General features: G+C 31.5%; 2 protein-coding genes across 2 annotated transcripts in view; both read left to right on the top strand.

Moving 5' to 3' along the window:
• The window catches only part of twin (CCR4-NOT transcription complex subunit 6-like twin), a 49,939-nt gene that overhangs the window by 23,811 nt on the left and 8,770 nt on the right, over positions 1-17,358 (top strand). The window contains exons 4-6 of the mRNA XM_029311102.2: positions 15,994-16,224; positions 16,371-16,548; positions 17,207-17,346. Coding sequence (XP_029166935.1) covers positions 15,994-16,224; positions 16,371-16,548; positions 17,207-17,346 — 549 coding nt within the window. The remainder of the gene's footprint in view (positions 1-15,993; positions 16,225-16,370; positions 16,549-17,206; positions 17,347-17,358) is intronic.
• Yip1d1 (Yip1 domain-containing 1) lies at positions 13,228-15,733 on the top strand. Its single transcript, XM_029311101.2, has 2 exons — positions 13,228-13,590; positions 14,424-15,733. The coding sequence occupies exons 1-2, from the start codon at positions 13,368-13,370 to the stop codon at positions 14,978-14,980; spliced, it is 780 nt and encodes a 259-aa protein (XP_029166934.1). The 5' UTR covers positions 13,228-13,367; the 3' UTR covers positions 14,981-15,733.

The following is a 17,358-nucleotide window of genomic DNA, read 5'->3' as shown; positions in this document are numbered from 1 at the left end:
TTACCCGCGTTACATTAATCCATACCGGGCGCAACGACCGGTCGGGAAAGAGCCGCGGACTCTTTTCGTTTCCTAGCGAGAGAGAAGAGGTGTAATCGATCGCGTCTGCGAAACCGACGACTCCACGCAGCCTCTTGCGTTGCGGTTAACACCTGATTAACTTCTCGTATATACATTGGAAGTTATTGCCGCGACGTAAATCACTACAACAGTCGTTAGATTATCAAGCGTTCTTCCTACTTGCAGGTACTATAGAGATATAAATATTTAAATCCAGAATTATATATATTGTAACATTTTTCTAATTTTTAAGGAGATACTGACTAGGTCTGTTTTATCGACAAATATTATTTTTATTTAATTCTTTATTGGCTATACAAAATAAAAAATCCTAGAATTAAAATACTAGAAAAATACTAAAATTAAAATATTCAAAATAACAAATCTGGACTACTACATATGTATATAAAAAAATAAGAAAGTTAAATAATTACAAATTAATATTGAGAGCCGATAAAAATATATTTCTTATCTGATTAAATAATTACATAAAGTATTACACATATAAAAGGCTAATAAGAGCAGAAGTAATATTACGGTTATAAAAACTAATTTATTACATTTAATCAATATGTACTGATAGAAACAATAAAGTTTAAATTAATATAAAAAATTATAAAAATAAACTCGAAAGTTTACATTTACGTTACTGTGGGAAGCGATCCTCTTTAGTTTTCTGACTACGAGGTTGGCAGGTGTTAAAATATAAAACATTAATCGTATCCTATAAATTAAAATAATTTTCTCATTACACCTCACTAATTATAAGATCCACAATCAAGTGCGTTATAAAACAATAATCTAACAAATGGTAAAAAAAAAATATGCTAATAAAAACTTACATATATTTATGATGTGACAGTATTTTAATTGTAACAGTAACAAAAGTGACGCTAGTGTAATCCTCATGTCAGTAGAACGGCTCAGAGGAAACTAAAGCTCAGTTGGAAACGAAAAGTGACAAACAACTATAATCATTTTGTGTTTGTTATTACTGTGGTTGTTTGTACTGATAGAAACTTTATTGTTTCTATCAGTAATTGATTAAATGTAATAAATTAGTTTTTATAACCGTAATATTACTTCTACTCTTATTAGTCTTTTATATGTGTAATACTTTATTTGAATTAAAGAGCATTTAATTAGTATATATTAAATAATTACAGTTTTTCTATCGATCTTTTACATTGGGTCAACCTAATCTAAACAATAAAAAACTGTAATTATTTAATTTTCTTGGTTTCTTTTTAAATACACATACAGTAGCTCAGATTTGTCATTATAAATACTTTAATTCTAGTAAAGGATTTTTCATTCTGTAAAGCCAATAAAGAATTAAATGAAAATATTTGTCGATAAAACAGACCTAGTCAGCATCCCTTTAAGGAAATCCCTCAGCGAACGACAAACTCCGACAAAATAGTAGCGCCCTCATTTTGGAATTAAAAATATCGGTAATTATATCGACTGATGTTCGAAGAATAATTACTGATATTAATGCGACAAAAGACTAAAAGTACAAAAATAATAATAATTAATCGATAAAACAATCGTGAAGGATCCTCTTAATGACGAGTAAAATTTTGGTCATAATTGGAAGTAAATATTTTTACAGGCGTCTGTATAGAAATGTGTATATGTTTACACTCTTTACGCAACAATAGTAAGCATTTTTTTCAAGTTCTCTGAAAAAAATAAGGGATCTCTGATATCTTCTCTTTGCCTAAGAGAATTTCCGCGCGAATGAAATTAATTCGACCACCCGCGTCGAGAACTTCGTATGACTCGCGGCAGTTTCTAAACTTCTATACGAATTTTGCGAAGTATATGTATGTATATGTACTCGCGTCGCATTACATTTCTCGCTTTGAAGCCGTCGCTCAACTTCCTTATATATACTTAAGACTTGGCCAATTGAATAATCATGAATAATCAGAGAACATGGCGTAAACTAACGCTAAGCTGTAGCATTTGAGCGTATAAACAGCCTAGTCAAATATAATGGTGCACACATTCATTGATGTAGTCTCCCGATGTACCTATAAATATATTATTTAACACGTTTCTCTCAAATTTGAGTACTGAAAAAATTGTATTCTTATTTTAAGGATTTTCTATTTACTTTTTAGAACATTCTGTTTAGATAGAATGTTCTAAAATGATGCCAAAGGAATCTTCTTAAAAAGGGAATCCTTTAAAGATTAGTATCACTTGTGAACACTTCTCTTAAGTCGTTCGAGTCTTCTTTTTCGAGCCACTTAACTTCATCTATACTTCTAATAAACTACAAAATCATTCAGTGACATAAACATTACACTGGATTGTAAATAGCAACATTATACATTATATATATATATATATATATATATATATATATATATATATATACATATACATATACATTGCAACAATGTGACAACATATAACACCAAATGAACAGTCTGCATAAAAAAAGCACGACGTATCTATTATTAACAAAAAATATATTTTTAGTTTTAAAGAATGTTTTAGTAACATAAGAGGGATTTTTAGTTTGTACATTTCTCTTAATTTGAGACTATAATTGTTTTGGTGAACTAAAATCGATAGCCGCTTTCAATAGAACAAACCGCGAGTAACACTCGAACGTAATTGGTTCTTCCTTTAAAACCAACAAATCAACGTAGAGTGTTGATAAGACAAGTGTTGACAACTTAGCAGTTGTTTACAACTGTTGTAAAATTTGTGAATCTAATTGGTATATGCTCTTAGGTTAGGTTAGGATCTTAGATTCAGCTAAGATGAAAAGCATATAAATAAGATTCACGAATTTTACAACAGTTGCAAAGCTGCTTTTTCTACTGCACGCAGCCAAAATGTTTGGCCCAAATAATACTGCCAGTTTATTAAATCATAGTGAAGGAAAGATCGGACCTAAAGGAATGTTAGAAACGTAGAATTTTCAGCTGACTTTTGAGGATAAAAAATATACGTACGTAATTGGAAAGACTCATTTTAGTGCTTAAGTGTGCGATAAGAATACTCGCGTAGGTCGATGTTCTCTTCGCGGAGATAGATGCACTCGCGCCGAGGGCGAGAGTATCGAGATTAAATCTCGATCGAGGAGCTAAAATCCATGTAACCATGCCAGTGGGCCGCGATTAATGATCCCTCTTGCTTGAATACGAGCAAGCCCCGAGATGCATCCTATCGGCCTTATGTGGGGCCGAGCTCTGATAGCCTCTCTCTCTTCGTAGCTCGGTCCGTGAAAAAGATCATCCGTTCCGAAGGAACATCCCTGTTCCGCGAATCCCCATTGGTCGGACTAATAGTGTACCATCAGCGGTACTAATAATCCGATATCAGCTGCCGGCGGACGATGAACGATGCGCCATTCGGAGAGAGAGAAAAGAGAGAGGGAGAGGATTGTTTATCCTGCATGCACCCACGATTCGTCGGATTCTATTTCGCAATGTAGAAATTTAAAAGCGCGACACAGTCAATTATTCCTCAGAGACAGCTTCTTAGGTCTATTATGCCTAATACAAAAATAAAAGTAATAGGAACAAGGAATAAAAAGTATCCACCAATAGGAACAAGGAACAGAAAATATCCTCTACTAAGAACAAGGAGTAGAAAATATCCACCAATAAGAATAGAAAATAGGAAATAGTCACCAATAGCAACAGGAATCTATTTTCTGTTCCTATTGATGAGTATTTTTCATTCTCTATTTCTATTGTCTTTATTTTTGTATTGTGCAATAGGTCCTAGATCTCTGATATTTCTTTTGATTTCTAAGTGACAGTGCAACAACTATGAAGATGTGACCTAAATTTTTTAGAATTATCCTTTTTGTTCCTATTTTAGAACAGAGTACTCTAAAAATAAGTGGGAAATTCTAAAATACGAATAAAGACACTTTTTCAGTGTGTATAACATTTCAAACGCAAGTGATATTGATGATACAGGAGAATCCATGTTGAATAAATCTTTTAATTACACGATAATTATAACTATCTTATACGGAGGATATTCTGGGAATTATATATAGAATGACTGTATTCTCTTTCAAAGTTTACGCCCATCTTTTTTTTCCTTAGTGCGGAGAAAGCCAGTGTGGCTTTACACGCGGTTTAACCGGCTGAAAGTTTTCTCCGACTAAAATGCCGGTGAATTCATTCAGATCCCACGGGATTATTCCGTGCCGCCGAGGATATAGTTCTGCTGCCGTCCGGCGAGCGGGATGCATTTAGATACGACGCGGCGATAGCAAATATCGAATTTCTCGGCGGTAAGAAAACACAAGAGAGAAAGAGAAAGAGAGAGAGAGCACAATTATTCGTGGAGTAATCAACCGTTGTGTGATTACACCTGGAAAATTGGAATGGAGTCTCTAAAAGCGACATATCCAGACGGTGTTAAAATAAAATGACGTTAATAATTCAAAGTTTGCATAAATAATTCAGGTTAATAATTCAAACTTTTGTTATATGAAAGATTTTTTCCGTAATAAGAGAATTTTCGAGGGACTTTCTAGATATCACAAAAAATTAAGAATATCATATTAAAATGCTATATTTTGTTAGTTGAAAGTTTGAAGTTGATTCTTAACTCTTCTTATGCAGGGTGTATCATTTTAATATCCTACTTTAAACATCTTTCTTTCTACGCCTTAAGAAAAATGTTTTGCACAAAAGTTGTTTCACTTTTTAAGAGAGACAGCGATATCAATTTGTTTAAAAATGGCTCTACTGTCGAGAAATTCACTAATTATTTATTTATTTTTTTTAAACCGATTTTTTATTTAACAATAATTGTAAGTATCGTCGAAACTAAAACCTATACAGGCTGTCGACTACTCCCAAAAACTTTTTTATTTCTTATTGCACAATGAAATGCTTTAGACAAAAACTTAATTTGAAGGAGAAGACACTATTGGCGCAACTGATTTTTTGAAGGGCGTTTTTCAAGGTCATTTAAAGGTCGTTTATGTTTTTTAAATGAAACTATTATAGTTTTTTATAATATATAAATCGATTTCTCGCAATTTTCGGCATGAAAAATTATAAGGCTAAGGTAAGATGAAAAATAAAATTTGACATTTTACATAAATTATGAAATGTCTCATAAAATATTCATTTTTCGACAATCTTACTTCAATAACTTCCATAAAATAATAAAAGGAATTAATTGGTATAAGAAAACACAAGGTTAACTATAAGAAAAAGTATATAGCTGTTGGTTGTAAATTAACATTCCAAAGAAAAAAGAGACATGCGTAAACATATTTAAATCATTTAAGACGCGAATATATATTATATATACATATACATAGATATATATATATATATATATATATGTATATGTATATATATATTCGCGTCTCAAATAATTTAAATGATATGTATTGTATATATGTATATGTATATGTATATATATATATATATTCGCGTCTTAAATGATTTAAATGATATGTGTATATATATATATATATATATATATATATATATATATATATATATATTTGCGTCTTAAATGATTTAAATGATATGTATACGTATGTCTTTTTTTTCTTTGGAATGTTAATATGTTAATTGGAATGTTAATTTACAACCAACAGCTATATACTTTTTCTTATAGTTAACCTTGTGTTTTCTTATACTAATTAATTTCTTTTATTATTTTATGGATATATATATATATATATATATATATATATATATATGTATATATCCGTGTCTCTTGACGTTACGAGACGATGATTCGTATTTCCATGACCTCGTTGTTGCAATCGGCAGATAAATCGTTGGGTAATTGAATCTGCGAGCTGCCGCTGGAGCAACCGCGCGAACCACGTCGCACGACATTCGTTACACGCGAGACACCTTGTCGCTTAATTAATCGCACTCGCGGCGCGCGATGCATCCCGCGAGAAGAGTGCATTCTCGCCCGAGGCGGGATAGAGCGAGATAGACATGCTGCGGAGCCAATCTTTCTCTCTCTCTCTATCTATCTATCTATCTCTGCGCTCGAGCTTTATAAATTCGCGCAGGCTGCAGAGATGCCGGGGACACCAATCCTATCTCGAATGAGCATCTCTCGAACGAGTGTTCACCTCCGCGTGTCACTCTATCCGATTTTTCATTGATATATTGAGCTCACTGAAAACTGCGTAACTATGCGCGTCTGCATAAATAAGCGCGCTTCGAGCGTGGATTTTACATTTTTCCATGGGATAGGAAGTGCCCTACAGGCTGTTTCATTGATACATACCATATATTCACCGATCAGCGCTACTATTGTCATTAATATACGTATTTATTATCATTGATTTTATTAGCATCATCAATTATATATTATTATTAACATAATAATAAAGTAAAATTTGAAGCGATGAAGCATGAAAATTATTACTTGTATAAAATATTCTTATCGTATTTGTAAAATTATGACGAAGCTGTTTAAGATTCATTCTTTGAAACAAAATTTTTGGATATTTTATTCACATTCTTATGAAAAACCTTAAAGTCTCCTATTTCAATGATACATATATATTCAAAGATCAGTTATCATTGTCATTAATATGTATTTATTATCATTATTTATATTATTATTCGTTATTATTAACACGATAATAATGAAGTGAAATTTAAAGCGATAAAGCATGAAAATTGTATAAAATATTTTTACTTTATTGTTTGCAAGTAAAATTTTAAAAAGTCGAAGCTATTTAAGATCCAATTTTAAATAAAATTTTTGTGTGCTATTTAATTCACAGTCTTGCGAGAAATCTTCTAAAATCTTCACGAAGGCCACCTGTCACGTTGTGAAACGTCCTGTGGATTTAGTTAGAGAGTTTGACATATCGGTATCGAATGTCTCATTAAACGCATCAGAACCGTCTAATTGGATAGGCGACTTTTAAATGATATCCGCAACGACGAAATGAACTCTCGGAGTGACGTTTGTAATCATTCACCAGCGCGCTTTTAATACCAGATACATTATTTTCAAGTATGCATATTTTAACGCGGAGCGAGGGATGAGAGACTTACGTAAAGTAACATGGCGCGACACAAGAGGAGATAAATCTGTCCATTAATGACAGCGTATATTGGAATTTAATCATTTTTAAATGTTGCAGTTTTTTAGCGATGCCAAAACATAGCTTTGTATTTAATAAATTTGTTCCAATTTTTTGTCGCAATTTTTTATCCTTAAGCCCAGGATATTTAAATTGCCGTTCTACATTTCTGCTGACTGTATAATTAATATTTATTGATTTTAATATATATACGCGTACATTTATCTTATATATACAAGGTGTGTCCGGGCAGTAAAATATTTAATAACATATTTTATTATAAGTATAAAAGTGTTTAAAAAAAAGTTAGAGTTTATTTACTGCCCTTATCATACGTGACGTCAAGGTCATCTTAAATTTTGAATGACTATTTTTTATATAAATCGATTCTTTACAATATTTGACATAAAAAATTGTAAGGGTCAAATAGATATATTTTATACTTTAATTTGACATAAGCTTACCTAAAGTATGAAATACAATAGCTCGTAAAATATTCATTTTTCGACAAAATGCCTCAATACTTTTATGTATAAAATAATGAAAGGAGAATCAATTAATGTAAAGAAAACAGATAATTGTTTTTAAGAAAAAATATATAACTGCTTTTTTTAGTTGCAAATTATACATAAATATTCCTTCAATTTCTTCTCGTACTTTCTTATTTTTTTGAAGAGAAAAATCTCTATTATTATCAATATAATAAAAATTAATTGGACATCAATATCAACATTATGTGTATGCATATTGTATCTATATTTCCCAGTCCAGTCACTTTTTAGTGTTTCGGGAAATTAGCCTCCGATTTCGATCCTTCATAAAAGCCAATTCGTAAATTGTAAATGTAGGGTCCTGCTGTAAAAGCTTCTCTTGCCCACGAGACATTCCTGAAGGGGAAAGGGAATAGAACCGATATTGATTCCCTCAGTAATTTACGAGACTGCTCTCGGTTCGACCCGGCGAATGCCGGTTCGCGGGTTCGATTGTCGTACAACCGCCATTCGGAGAGGTACCTTAACCCTCCATTCTAATCTGGTCTGATTTACACCCTGAAATATCCGTATTGCCGATGCCGAACAGCCGTGTTACGGACTTCTCTTAATCCCGCCTTACGCAGTATGAAAGCGACGAATAGTGCTGCGACAATGAATTTTCGAATTAACAAACAGGAATATTTTATTTCCCGTAAGTTTTTACGGACATTTAAATCACTTTATCCTCTTTTTCTGCGCTCTTATGGTATATATTACTTTGCACGTGATTTAAACAAATAAGCAAATAATTTTATTCTTATACAATTAAGGAGATGTCGATTAGGTCTGTTTTATCGACAAACATTATTTTTATTTAATTCTTTATTGGCTATACAGAATGAAAAATCCTTTACTAGAATTTTAAAGTATTCATAATAATAAATCTGGGCTATTATATGTGTATTTATATACAATACACATACAATATATATACCCACTTTTTATAAAGAAACCAAGAAAGTTAAATAATTACAGTTTTCTTATCGTTTAGATTAGGTTGACCTAATGCAAAAGACCTATAGAAAAACTGTAATTATTTAACTTTCTTGTTTTTTTTTTAATATACATATATAACAGCCCAGATTTGTTATTATAAATACTTTAATTCTAGTAAAGGATTTTTCATTCTGCATAGCCAATAAAGAGTTAAATGAAAATAATATTTGCCGATAAAACAGACCTAATCAGCATTACCTTAATACGCAAAAAATGAAATATATATATATATATAATTTATTTAACTTTTTTGTTTTTTTTTAATATACATATATAACAGCCCAGATTTGTTATTATAAATACTTTAATTCTAGTAAAGGATTTTTCATTCTGTATAACCAATAAAGAGTTAAATGAAAATAATATTTGCCGATAAAACAGACCTAATCAGCATTTCCTTAATACGCAAAAAATGAAATATATATATATATATATATATATATATATATTTAAATTTGTTTTATTTGTTTTATTTACTTTAAAAGTGATGATTATGTTTTCCTCGTGCGAGGGAATCGACTGGATCGAAGTTTCTCTGGTAGAACGATTCTTGCGGAATGTTTCTGCGAAGGAACGTGGTGTAGGAGATTGAAGACGCAAGGCGAAACAGCTGCTTGAGTAGGGTTAATCTGTAAGGTTCGATAGTAAAAGCGGATTCTCGCGAGCGCAATTAAACGGGGCGGATTTACGATATTGTGTTCGAGAGGACAAGAGATCCCCCCCGGATCTCACATGAGGGTATTAAATAACGATTTTTGCGCCCGATAATCCTCAAGAGAGAGAGAGAGAGAGAGAGAGAGTCGGAGGAGATCGCCACGGATTCGAAAGAAAAAGAAAAGACTGAAGAAGAACTTAAGGACGTTTAATCCTCAGGGATGGACGCGATTTTTGCAATAAAGCCAATTTTTTGCTCGAAGAACTTGAAAGTTATATTAAAAACTTTCTATAAAGTATTGCAATTAAATTAAAAGTTATTATATTAAATAGCTGAAGTACTGTAACTTTAAAAATAAAGTATTGAATTTATGAATTCAATTTGACATCTTATATATATACATATATATATATATATATATATTTTTTTTTTTTTGAAAATTTTTTATTAATTTTTATTCTCACGCATTCTTTTTTAAATTCAAAGAAAAAGCATTTATTTATAATTCTGTCGTAGGGTTAATAATTATACTGATTTTATTGCCTATTCCTCATTATACATTAGTATTACATCGATTTTAGGGTAACTTTGTATCGCTGATTCCGAACTGGCATTGATTTTCCTAGATTGGCATTAATTTTGAAGATAATAGGTACCCCATAAAAAACGTAAAAAATTTAACAAATACAATGGTTAGGTGTAACCTATCTCCAAGTTATATGGAAATTGTCTCAAATCATACAAAAGTATATTTATGAAATAATAGCGTTTTATATTCAGTAAAATAATAGAAACAAAATAAGCTGATTCAGATAATCACAATTAATGCATAGAAAAATGCTGTTTGTATGCAGCGTTGTGCTTAAATGATTCTAAAATTACCTAGTTAAAGATGAGATGAAAATAAGTAAATTCATTTTACATAAGATGAAGATGATTTTCTTTTAAATATGTCTAGATAAAAGATAAAATTATATAGCGATTCCAAATAATTTCCAGATAATATTATTTTTAAGATCGCTTATGTATGTTAAACACAGTTAGCCAAAAATGTAAATTATAAAAGAGATATAAAAATATATTTATACTTTAATTTCTTTTTTCATGCTATAACTCTAAATCAAATTATTTGAACATTATTCTGGATAATTTAGTAAATATAACATTATATTCTAGATAATTTAGTAAAGATAACTTTTTTTCATCTAAGATATGCAGATATAGATAATACATATTATATTTTTATTATTTATATAAAGATAAGATGACCCCAAAATTTCATCTAGATAATCATCTATATATAATTTTATTTAGATAACAGCAAACACTTTTTGTACGATTTTCTTTTATATATGTCATCAGAATCATTTTTGCATCCCCAAAACACCCTAAACTCGTTCAAACATTCTTGACAACTAAACAAAAGTTTATTTTTATCGATCAGTGTTATAAATAATTATTTTCTTAACGATATAGAAGTACGTTGTTATATTTGAAACTCGACAAAACATATACATCTTCCTGTTTCAATCATACTGTCAAACGATAGCACTGATTGGAGGATAAATCACTCTTCGGGGTAATTTTTCCGAACATATGAATGATCCTCCCATGGGATGGGATTAATCGATCGCAAAATTAATAGGACATGTCGATTTCCGATAATGGAAGGCGCTCAAGCAATTTAATTTCGAATGACCATCTCCTTCATTCATTAGCATCTCCTTCATCTTTACTTCCTGCCACGTGTCGGGAATTACTTAAGTTATAGGTGAGAGTTAATATACCGTAAATGCTAAATTAATATACTGAATTACTAGTGTCGCGAGATCATCAACATGCAGACACGGTGAGGGATCGTGTTATATAGTGTCCAATAAAATTACGACGCTCTCGACGCTTCGTGTTGCAACACTCTGCCACGTTTAAAAAGTTTATATCCAAAGTGATTTGAATCGATAAAATCCGAAAAAAATTGGAATTATACGTTGCAAAGTTAAGTGAAGAGCTCTTCATCATCTCCATTTATTTTTATATTGTCAAGACGGTTTGCAAGAAAAAAAGAAACTTTTTGTTGGGGAAACATTTTGCGTGTAGCATGCTTGTTGCAGTAAATAATATTTCCAAGTCGAATCTTTGCCAGCCGACGACGAAGGGATTTCTCGACAACAGAAAATAAGTACAACATTAATCTGCCGTAATTGCTCAACAAAAGTATTAGCAGCGGCAGCACTAATTTAAGGATCTTAAAGGCCGAAGCCGAGCTGAGGTTTCGGGATTTACACTCTCTTAATGCTGATGAATGTTCTAATTGTGTACCGATAACTTGGTACTGAATATCGCGTAGCTGCCCCTTTTCATCTTAATCACCCTTGCAATTAATAACGAACCGTAAGAGCGAGATTGTGAGTCAGAGTCATAAGATACGACCAACTTGCGCAGCAAGAGGCATATATTTATGTATATATATCTTTTGATAAATGTATAGCTTATATTATTACTTTAAATGATTTTATTGTGTATATATATATATATATATATATATATATATATATATATATATTATTGTGTATACAATGTATATATATTTAAAATTAAACTTTTTTAAAAATAGTCCTTATAGAAAATTTATCACTAGTAACGCTAATTTATTACTTATTTCGAGAACTTAAATTACTATATCAGTATTTTAAGTACTCAAAATAAGTAATTAATTGGCGTTACTAATGATAAATTTCTACAAGGAAGAAGAAACAAGAACACAAAGATCACAGAAGAATAAATTTTATTGAAAACCGATTTTATGATAACAATCTCACTTAAATAATCAGTATTATTCGAGAAGAATAATATATAAAAATTTATTTTTGATGGAAAAATATTTCTCGAATTACAATTGATTATCGAATTTGATTTAAAATGATTGTACGTATATAATATATATATATATATATATATATATATATATATATATATATATACAGGGTGTCCCATTTTAAATAATACGCACTATCCAAGATTAAATCAATAACACCACCTTATGTCCCCCTCGACGTCAAACAACTTTTGTTGAATACATTTTTTCAGATCTCTAATATTTTTCGAGATATTGCGTGGATCATTTAAAATGGGATACCTTGTGTGTATACATATAAAAAATGTTTCTTTATATTGAATATTGTTATTAATATATATATATATATATATATATATATATATATATATATATATATATATTAGTAACAATATTCAATATAAAGAATAAAGAAAAATTTTTTAAAAATAAATACAAGAATACACGTTGCAAAGATTGATTCTACAAGTAAAAGAATTGAAAAGAATAAATGAAGAAACACATCAACAATCACTTAAATAAATAATTAGGATTACTCATGCTCTATCTACACCTAAGAATATTCTTACTTGTGGCTTATTTCAGTGAGCAATACAGACGATCAAAAACCATATACTGAAGTTGGTTTTCAATCGTAATTTTTTTCGATTGTGGTACGATTGAAAACCAACTTCAGTATGGTTTTTGATCGTCTGTACTACTCACTGAAATAAGCCACAAGTAAGAATATTCTTAGGTGTAGATAAGGCATGAGTAAAGTAATCCTAATTATTTATTTAAGTGATTGTTGATGTGCTTCTTCATTCTTTTCAATTCTTCGTAATTTTTTTCGATTGTGGTACGATTGAAAACCAACTTCAGTATGGTTTTTGATCGTCTATACTACTCACTGACAAGAAATAAGCCACAAGTAGGTTTATCCTTAGATGTAGATAGGGTATCAAAAAGAACATCATATTATCCTCGAAGGAAACATAATTTTCTGCAACTGATTACACCGAGTGTCGATAAAGCAACGCGCTGCAACGCCTGCAACGCTGTTATCTCGCGAAAAGTGATCTAACCTAATCTAACCTCTGTCACTGACGAGGTACAGTGCATCTGCCAACGGCCACGACTAATGTGTTAACATTCCGACTCTTGAGAATCAAAAAGCGAAGAATCTGTAAAGAACAGAAATCGTGATCGTGAAACGCCGGCGGGATGTCAGGCTACACCGGCCAGGAAAACGCTTATTGGACCCAGCCGCCTCAGGGCCAGTACAACTTCGAAACGTCCGGTTTTGGTCAGCCTAACCAACAATTCGAATTCCAGACGTTCAGCGAACAAGTGCCCGGCGATTATTCGTACGGACACAAGAGCTTCCTCGATCCTACGCAGAGCCCCTATAGCGGCGACCTGTACACCCAGGATGATTATGCGAAAGGTAAGAAAAGGATGGATTCCAATTCTTGTTTATCCGATCCTCAAGCTGATAACCTCGAGTCAACAAGCGCTCGAAAATATTTCGGATGCGCAATAAAAATTGCATCCCAGGTAGCATCCAAGTGTACGTCATTTCGACGTCGAATGACGTTAATTTGACGTTTAATGACGTCACTTTGCTACTTGGGCTATGGTCTACTTGACGCAACGTCTGTGAGCATTATTTGTCTTTGTTTTACTTTAGGTAAACAAGGATGAAATGATGATTCCGTGGGCGTTGAGGTCGTTCAGTAGAACTGATAGTCTATCTCTGCTAGCTAGAAAAACAAATTCTCTAGAATTGTGTATATATATATATATATATATGTACATAAATTTTGTTATTCAAGGTTTTTTTCGAATTTTTCAGATGTTTTTGAATTTTGAAGTATTAAAAAACATCTTAAAGATTCGAAAAAATCACTAATAAGACCTTGAATAACAAGAATAATAAAAATTTGAGATGTTTTTAATACTTCAAAATTCAAAAACATCTAAAATTTTTGTTATTCTTGTTATTCAAAGTGAATATTTAAGTTTTTCAAATTTTTGAGATGTTTTTGAGGACTTCAAAATTCAAAAACATTCAAATATTCGGAAAAACTGTGAATATTTACCTTGAATAACAAAAATTCTAGAAAATTTATATATATATATATATATATAGTAAAAAAGTTATGAAAATTTATTATTGCTTAAACGAATTCTTTAACATGTATGTGATTATATTGGAATATCTGCTCAAGGATTACCCATTATTGAGTAAAAGAGATCTTGAAGGTATCTTGCTTTCAGGCACTACCTTTGGGGAGGAAGAGGACGAGCCACCTCTGTTGGAGGAGCTTGGTATTGATCCTGACAGAATAATGCAGAAGACCCTGGCTGTGTTAAATCCCTTCCACAGGAAGGGGCAGATCGACGATGCGAATTATCTGCTACAGGACTCGGACTTGGCGGGACCAGTGGCGTTTTGCCTGGTCCTCGCGGCGTTTCTCCTCCTGGCCGGTTCGAAGGCGCACTTCGGCTACGTATACGGCTTAGCCATGACCTCCTGCATACTCATGTACATCCTGCAATCCCTGATGAGCAGCAGCGCCAACATCACGCTGTCGTCTGTTGCGTCCGTTTTAGGATACTGCCTGTTACCCGTAGTCGTTCTGGCGGGTATCAGCGTCTTTACCACGTTGCGAGGCCCCGTAGGCCTGATTCTCGCGATCCTGGCCGTCGCTTGGGCGTCCTTGTCCGCTTCTAGGCTTTTCTCCACTATGTCGGGAGAAGAGGACCAGAAGCTTCTCATAGCATACCCATGTTTGCTTCTCTACGGCGTATTTACGTTAATAATCATATTTTAAAGTCAAAAGTCGATTGGATGTATGTATATTTATAGGATTTAGATCCACATTTAATATGTGAATAGAAAATACGTTCTTTTTTATGTACAGGTTGTCATTGATTTTGTAATAAAGTACAACTGTAATGAAAAATGTATAATTGTAAACAAGTTTAAGATTATATATTCTCCATGAAAATAGAAGTATATTTTTAAAAATATATTTAATAAGATAAGTTCAAATTATTCAAGATGCCCGATAACTTAAATAACAAAAATAAAAAATTTAATAGTATCGTCTACGAGACGATTTATTATTATAATAGTGTAATTGTAATGGAAATATAATAATCTTGAACTTGTTTATGTATATTTTCCATTACAGTTATACTTTATTATAAAATTAATAGCAGTTAATACATAAAAAAGAACGTTAAAAAAATTCTTAAACTTATCTCGAACTTGTTTGTATATTTCAGTGTGTATTTTATTGTATATTTTTCATTACAGTTGCACTATATTATAATAATGATGAACCATCTCGTAGATGATAGCTAAAATTAGGAACAGTTATACTATTCAATTATTTTTTTAAATTTTTGTTATTTAAGTTTTCGCGGCATCTTGAATAATTTGAACTTATTTTAGTAAGTATATTTTTGAAAATATACTATTTTAAAAGAGAAAAAGAATAATGCATACGAGCGCGTACTGTGTTAACAAACGTTAGATTAACATTTGTTATACAATTTCTAAATAAAGTTTATGATCTTAATCTGTGTGTGTTATCTCTTTATCTAAATATCACCATCATAATCATTAAATATTAAAGAATAACCTCTATCTTTTTTTATAAAATTATAATGAGTTTTATGTTCAGAATGTATTTTTATCATTCATATATATATATATATTTTTTTATAATTTTATATATGATCTTTTAATTGATTCAATAACAATGTTTCTTTTTTTCCATGCATTAATTTGACAATATAAATATGCAGTACAACTAATCAGATTATTATTTGTTTGCAGGTGTTCCATCAGATCCGGCACAAGTGCAACAACCAATTTTAGTTTGCACGGCGCACATCCATTGGGATCCCGAATTTTGCGATGTAAAATTGATACAGACAATGATGCTGAGCAATGAATTACGTTCCATTTTGGACCAAGCTGGCCAGTCATTCAGACCCGGCCATAAGCCTGACTCTTCCAACGTTCAGCTGCTACTTTGTGGCGACTTCAATTCCTTACCCGATTCTGGTATGTTTATTTTTTTTAAATTATTTAAATTAATTTTTAAAAAAATTTTCTGCATTTATATTAATAATTGCAATATATATATGTATACACTATTTTATCCCACTAGTATGAAAATAATATTAATAGCAGCACAAATCGCTCCGCAGGTGTGATTGAGTTTCTTACATCCGGACGTGTGGCGGCCGATCACCGTGATTTTAAGGATCTAGCATATAAATCATGTTTACAAAAGATCTCTGGCTGCGATAAACCTAACGAATTCACGCATTCTTTCAAACTTGCATCCGCCTATAGCGAGGACATTATGCCCTATACCAATTATACGTAAGAACACTATTTTTTATTTCTTTGTGCGCGCACGATTTAAAACTCGTAGATACCCACCGCGGCCATCTTGGATTGATGACATCAGAAGTGAGAAAATATACCATGAAAATTCTTGCGACTTACGTTAAAATAAAAGTTTTTTAATAAAATAGCAGTTGAAATCGATAGAACAGACTTGTAAAATATACCGAAAAATTTAATTTTGTTTGGATATTCAATAATAATACATATATGTCGAATTGAATTGAACCTAACTAACGACGAAAATCAGCTGTTTGACCGGTATCGAGATTAAATAAATATTTGCTTTCACATTAAATTATATTAAAATAAGAGTCTTCGATATATTTTAACACCACGGTAATTATTTTAAACATAAAAACACTGCAATAAAACGAAAAATAATGCTGTAAGTCGCAAGAAAAATTTAGCTTGCTGTTTATGCTTATTTATTAATAAACAAAATCATATTTATTAATTATATTATTTTCGTCCTTTATTGTACATCTTTTATCGATAAAACAATGTAGAGAGTCTTATTTTCTCCGTTTTGAATTAAGTTGTCACTGTCAATGAGGACTTGGCAATCAAGTGTGCAGGAGCTTCAAGATTGTTCAAATATTTCTTTATAACACGCCTTTTCTCGTGTTTCCAGATTCGAATTTAAAGGCATAATAGACTACATTTTCTATTCGAAGCAAAGTATGGTGCCGCTGGGCCTCTTAGGTCCATTGAGCCCAGAGTGGTTTAAAGAGCATAAAGTGGTAGGATGTCCTCATCCTCATGTCCCATCTGGTAAGTTTTACG

This window comes from Nylanderia fulva, unplaced genomic scaffold (assembly GCF_048542155.1).
Source record: "Nylanderia fulva isolate GAGA-0341 unplaced genomic scaffold, ASM4854215v1 Scaffold52, whole genome shotgun sequence".
In the NCBI taxonomy this organism is placed as follows: Eukaryota; Metazoa; Arthropoda; class Insecta; order Hymenoptera; family Formicidae; genus Nylanderia; species Nylanderia fulva.
This window is presented reverse-complemented; position numbering and strand designations above follow the sequence as displayed.

Bases quoted from the DNA above. Each gene is read 5' to 3' on its own strand.
- Yip1d1 (XM_029311101.2), top strand. From the start codon at position 13,368: ATGTCAGGCTACACCGGCCAGGAAAACGCTTATTGGACCCAGCCGCCT. The intron at 13,591-14,423 runs GTAAGAAAAGGA...TCTTGCTTTCAG, and splicing joins CCAGGATGATTATGCGAAAG to GCACTACCTTTGGGGAGGAA.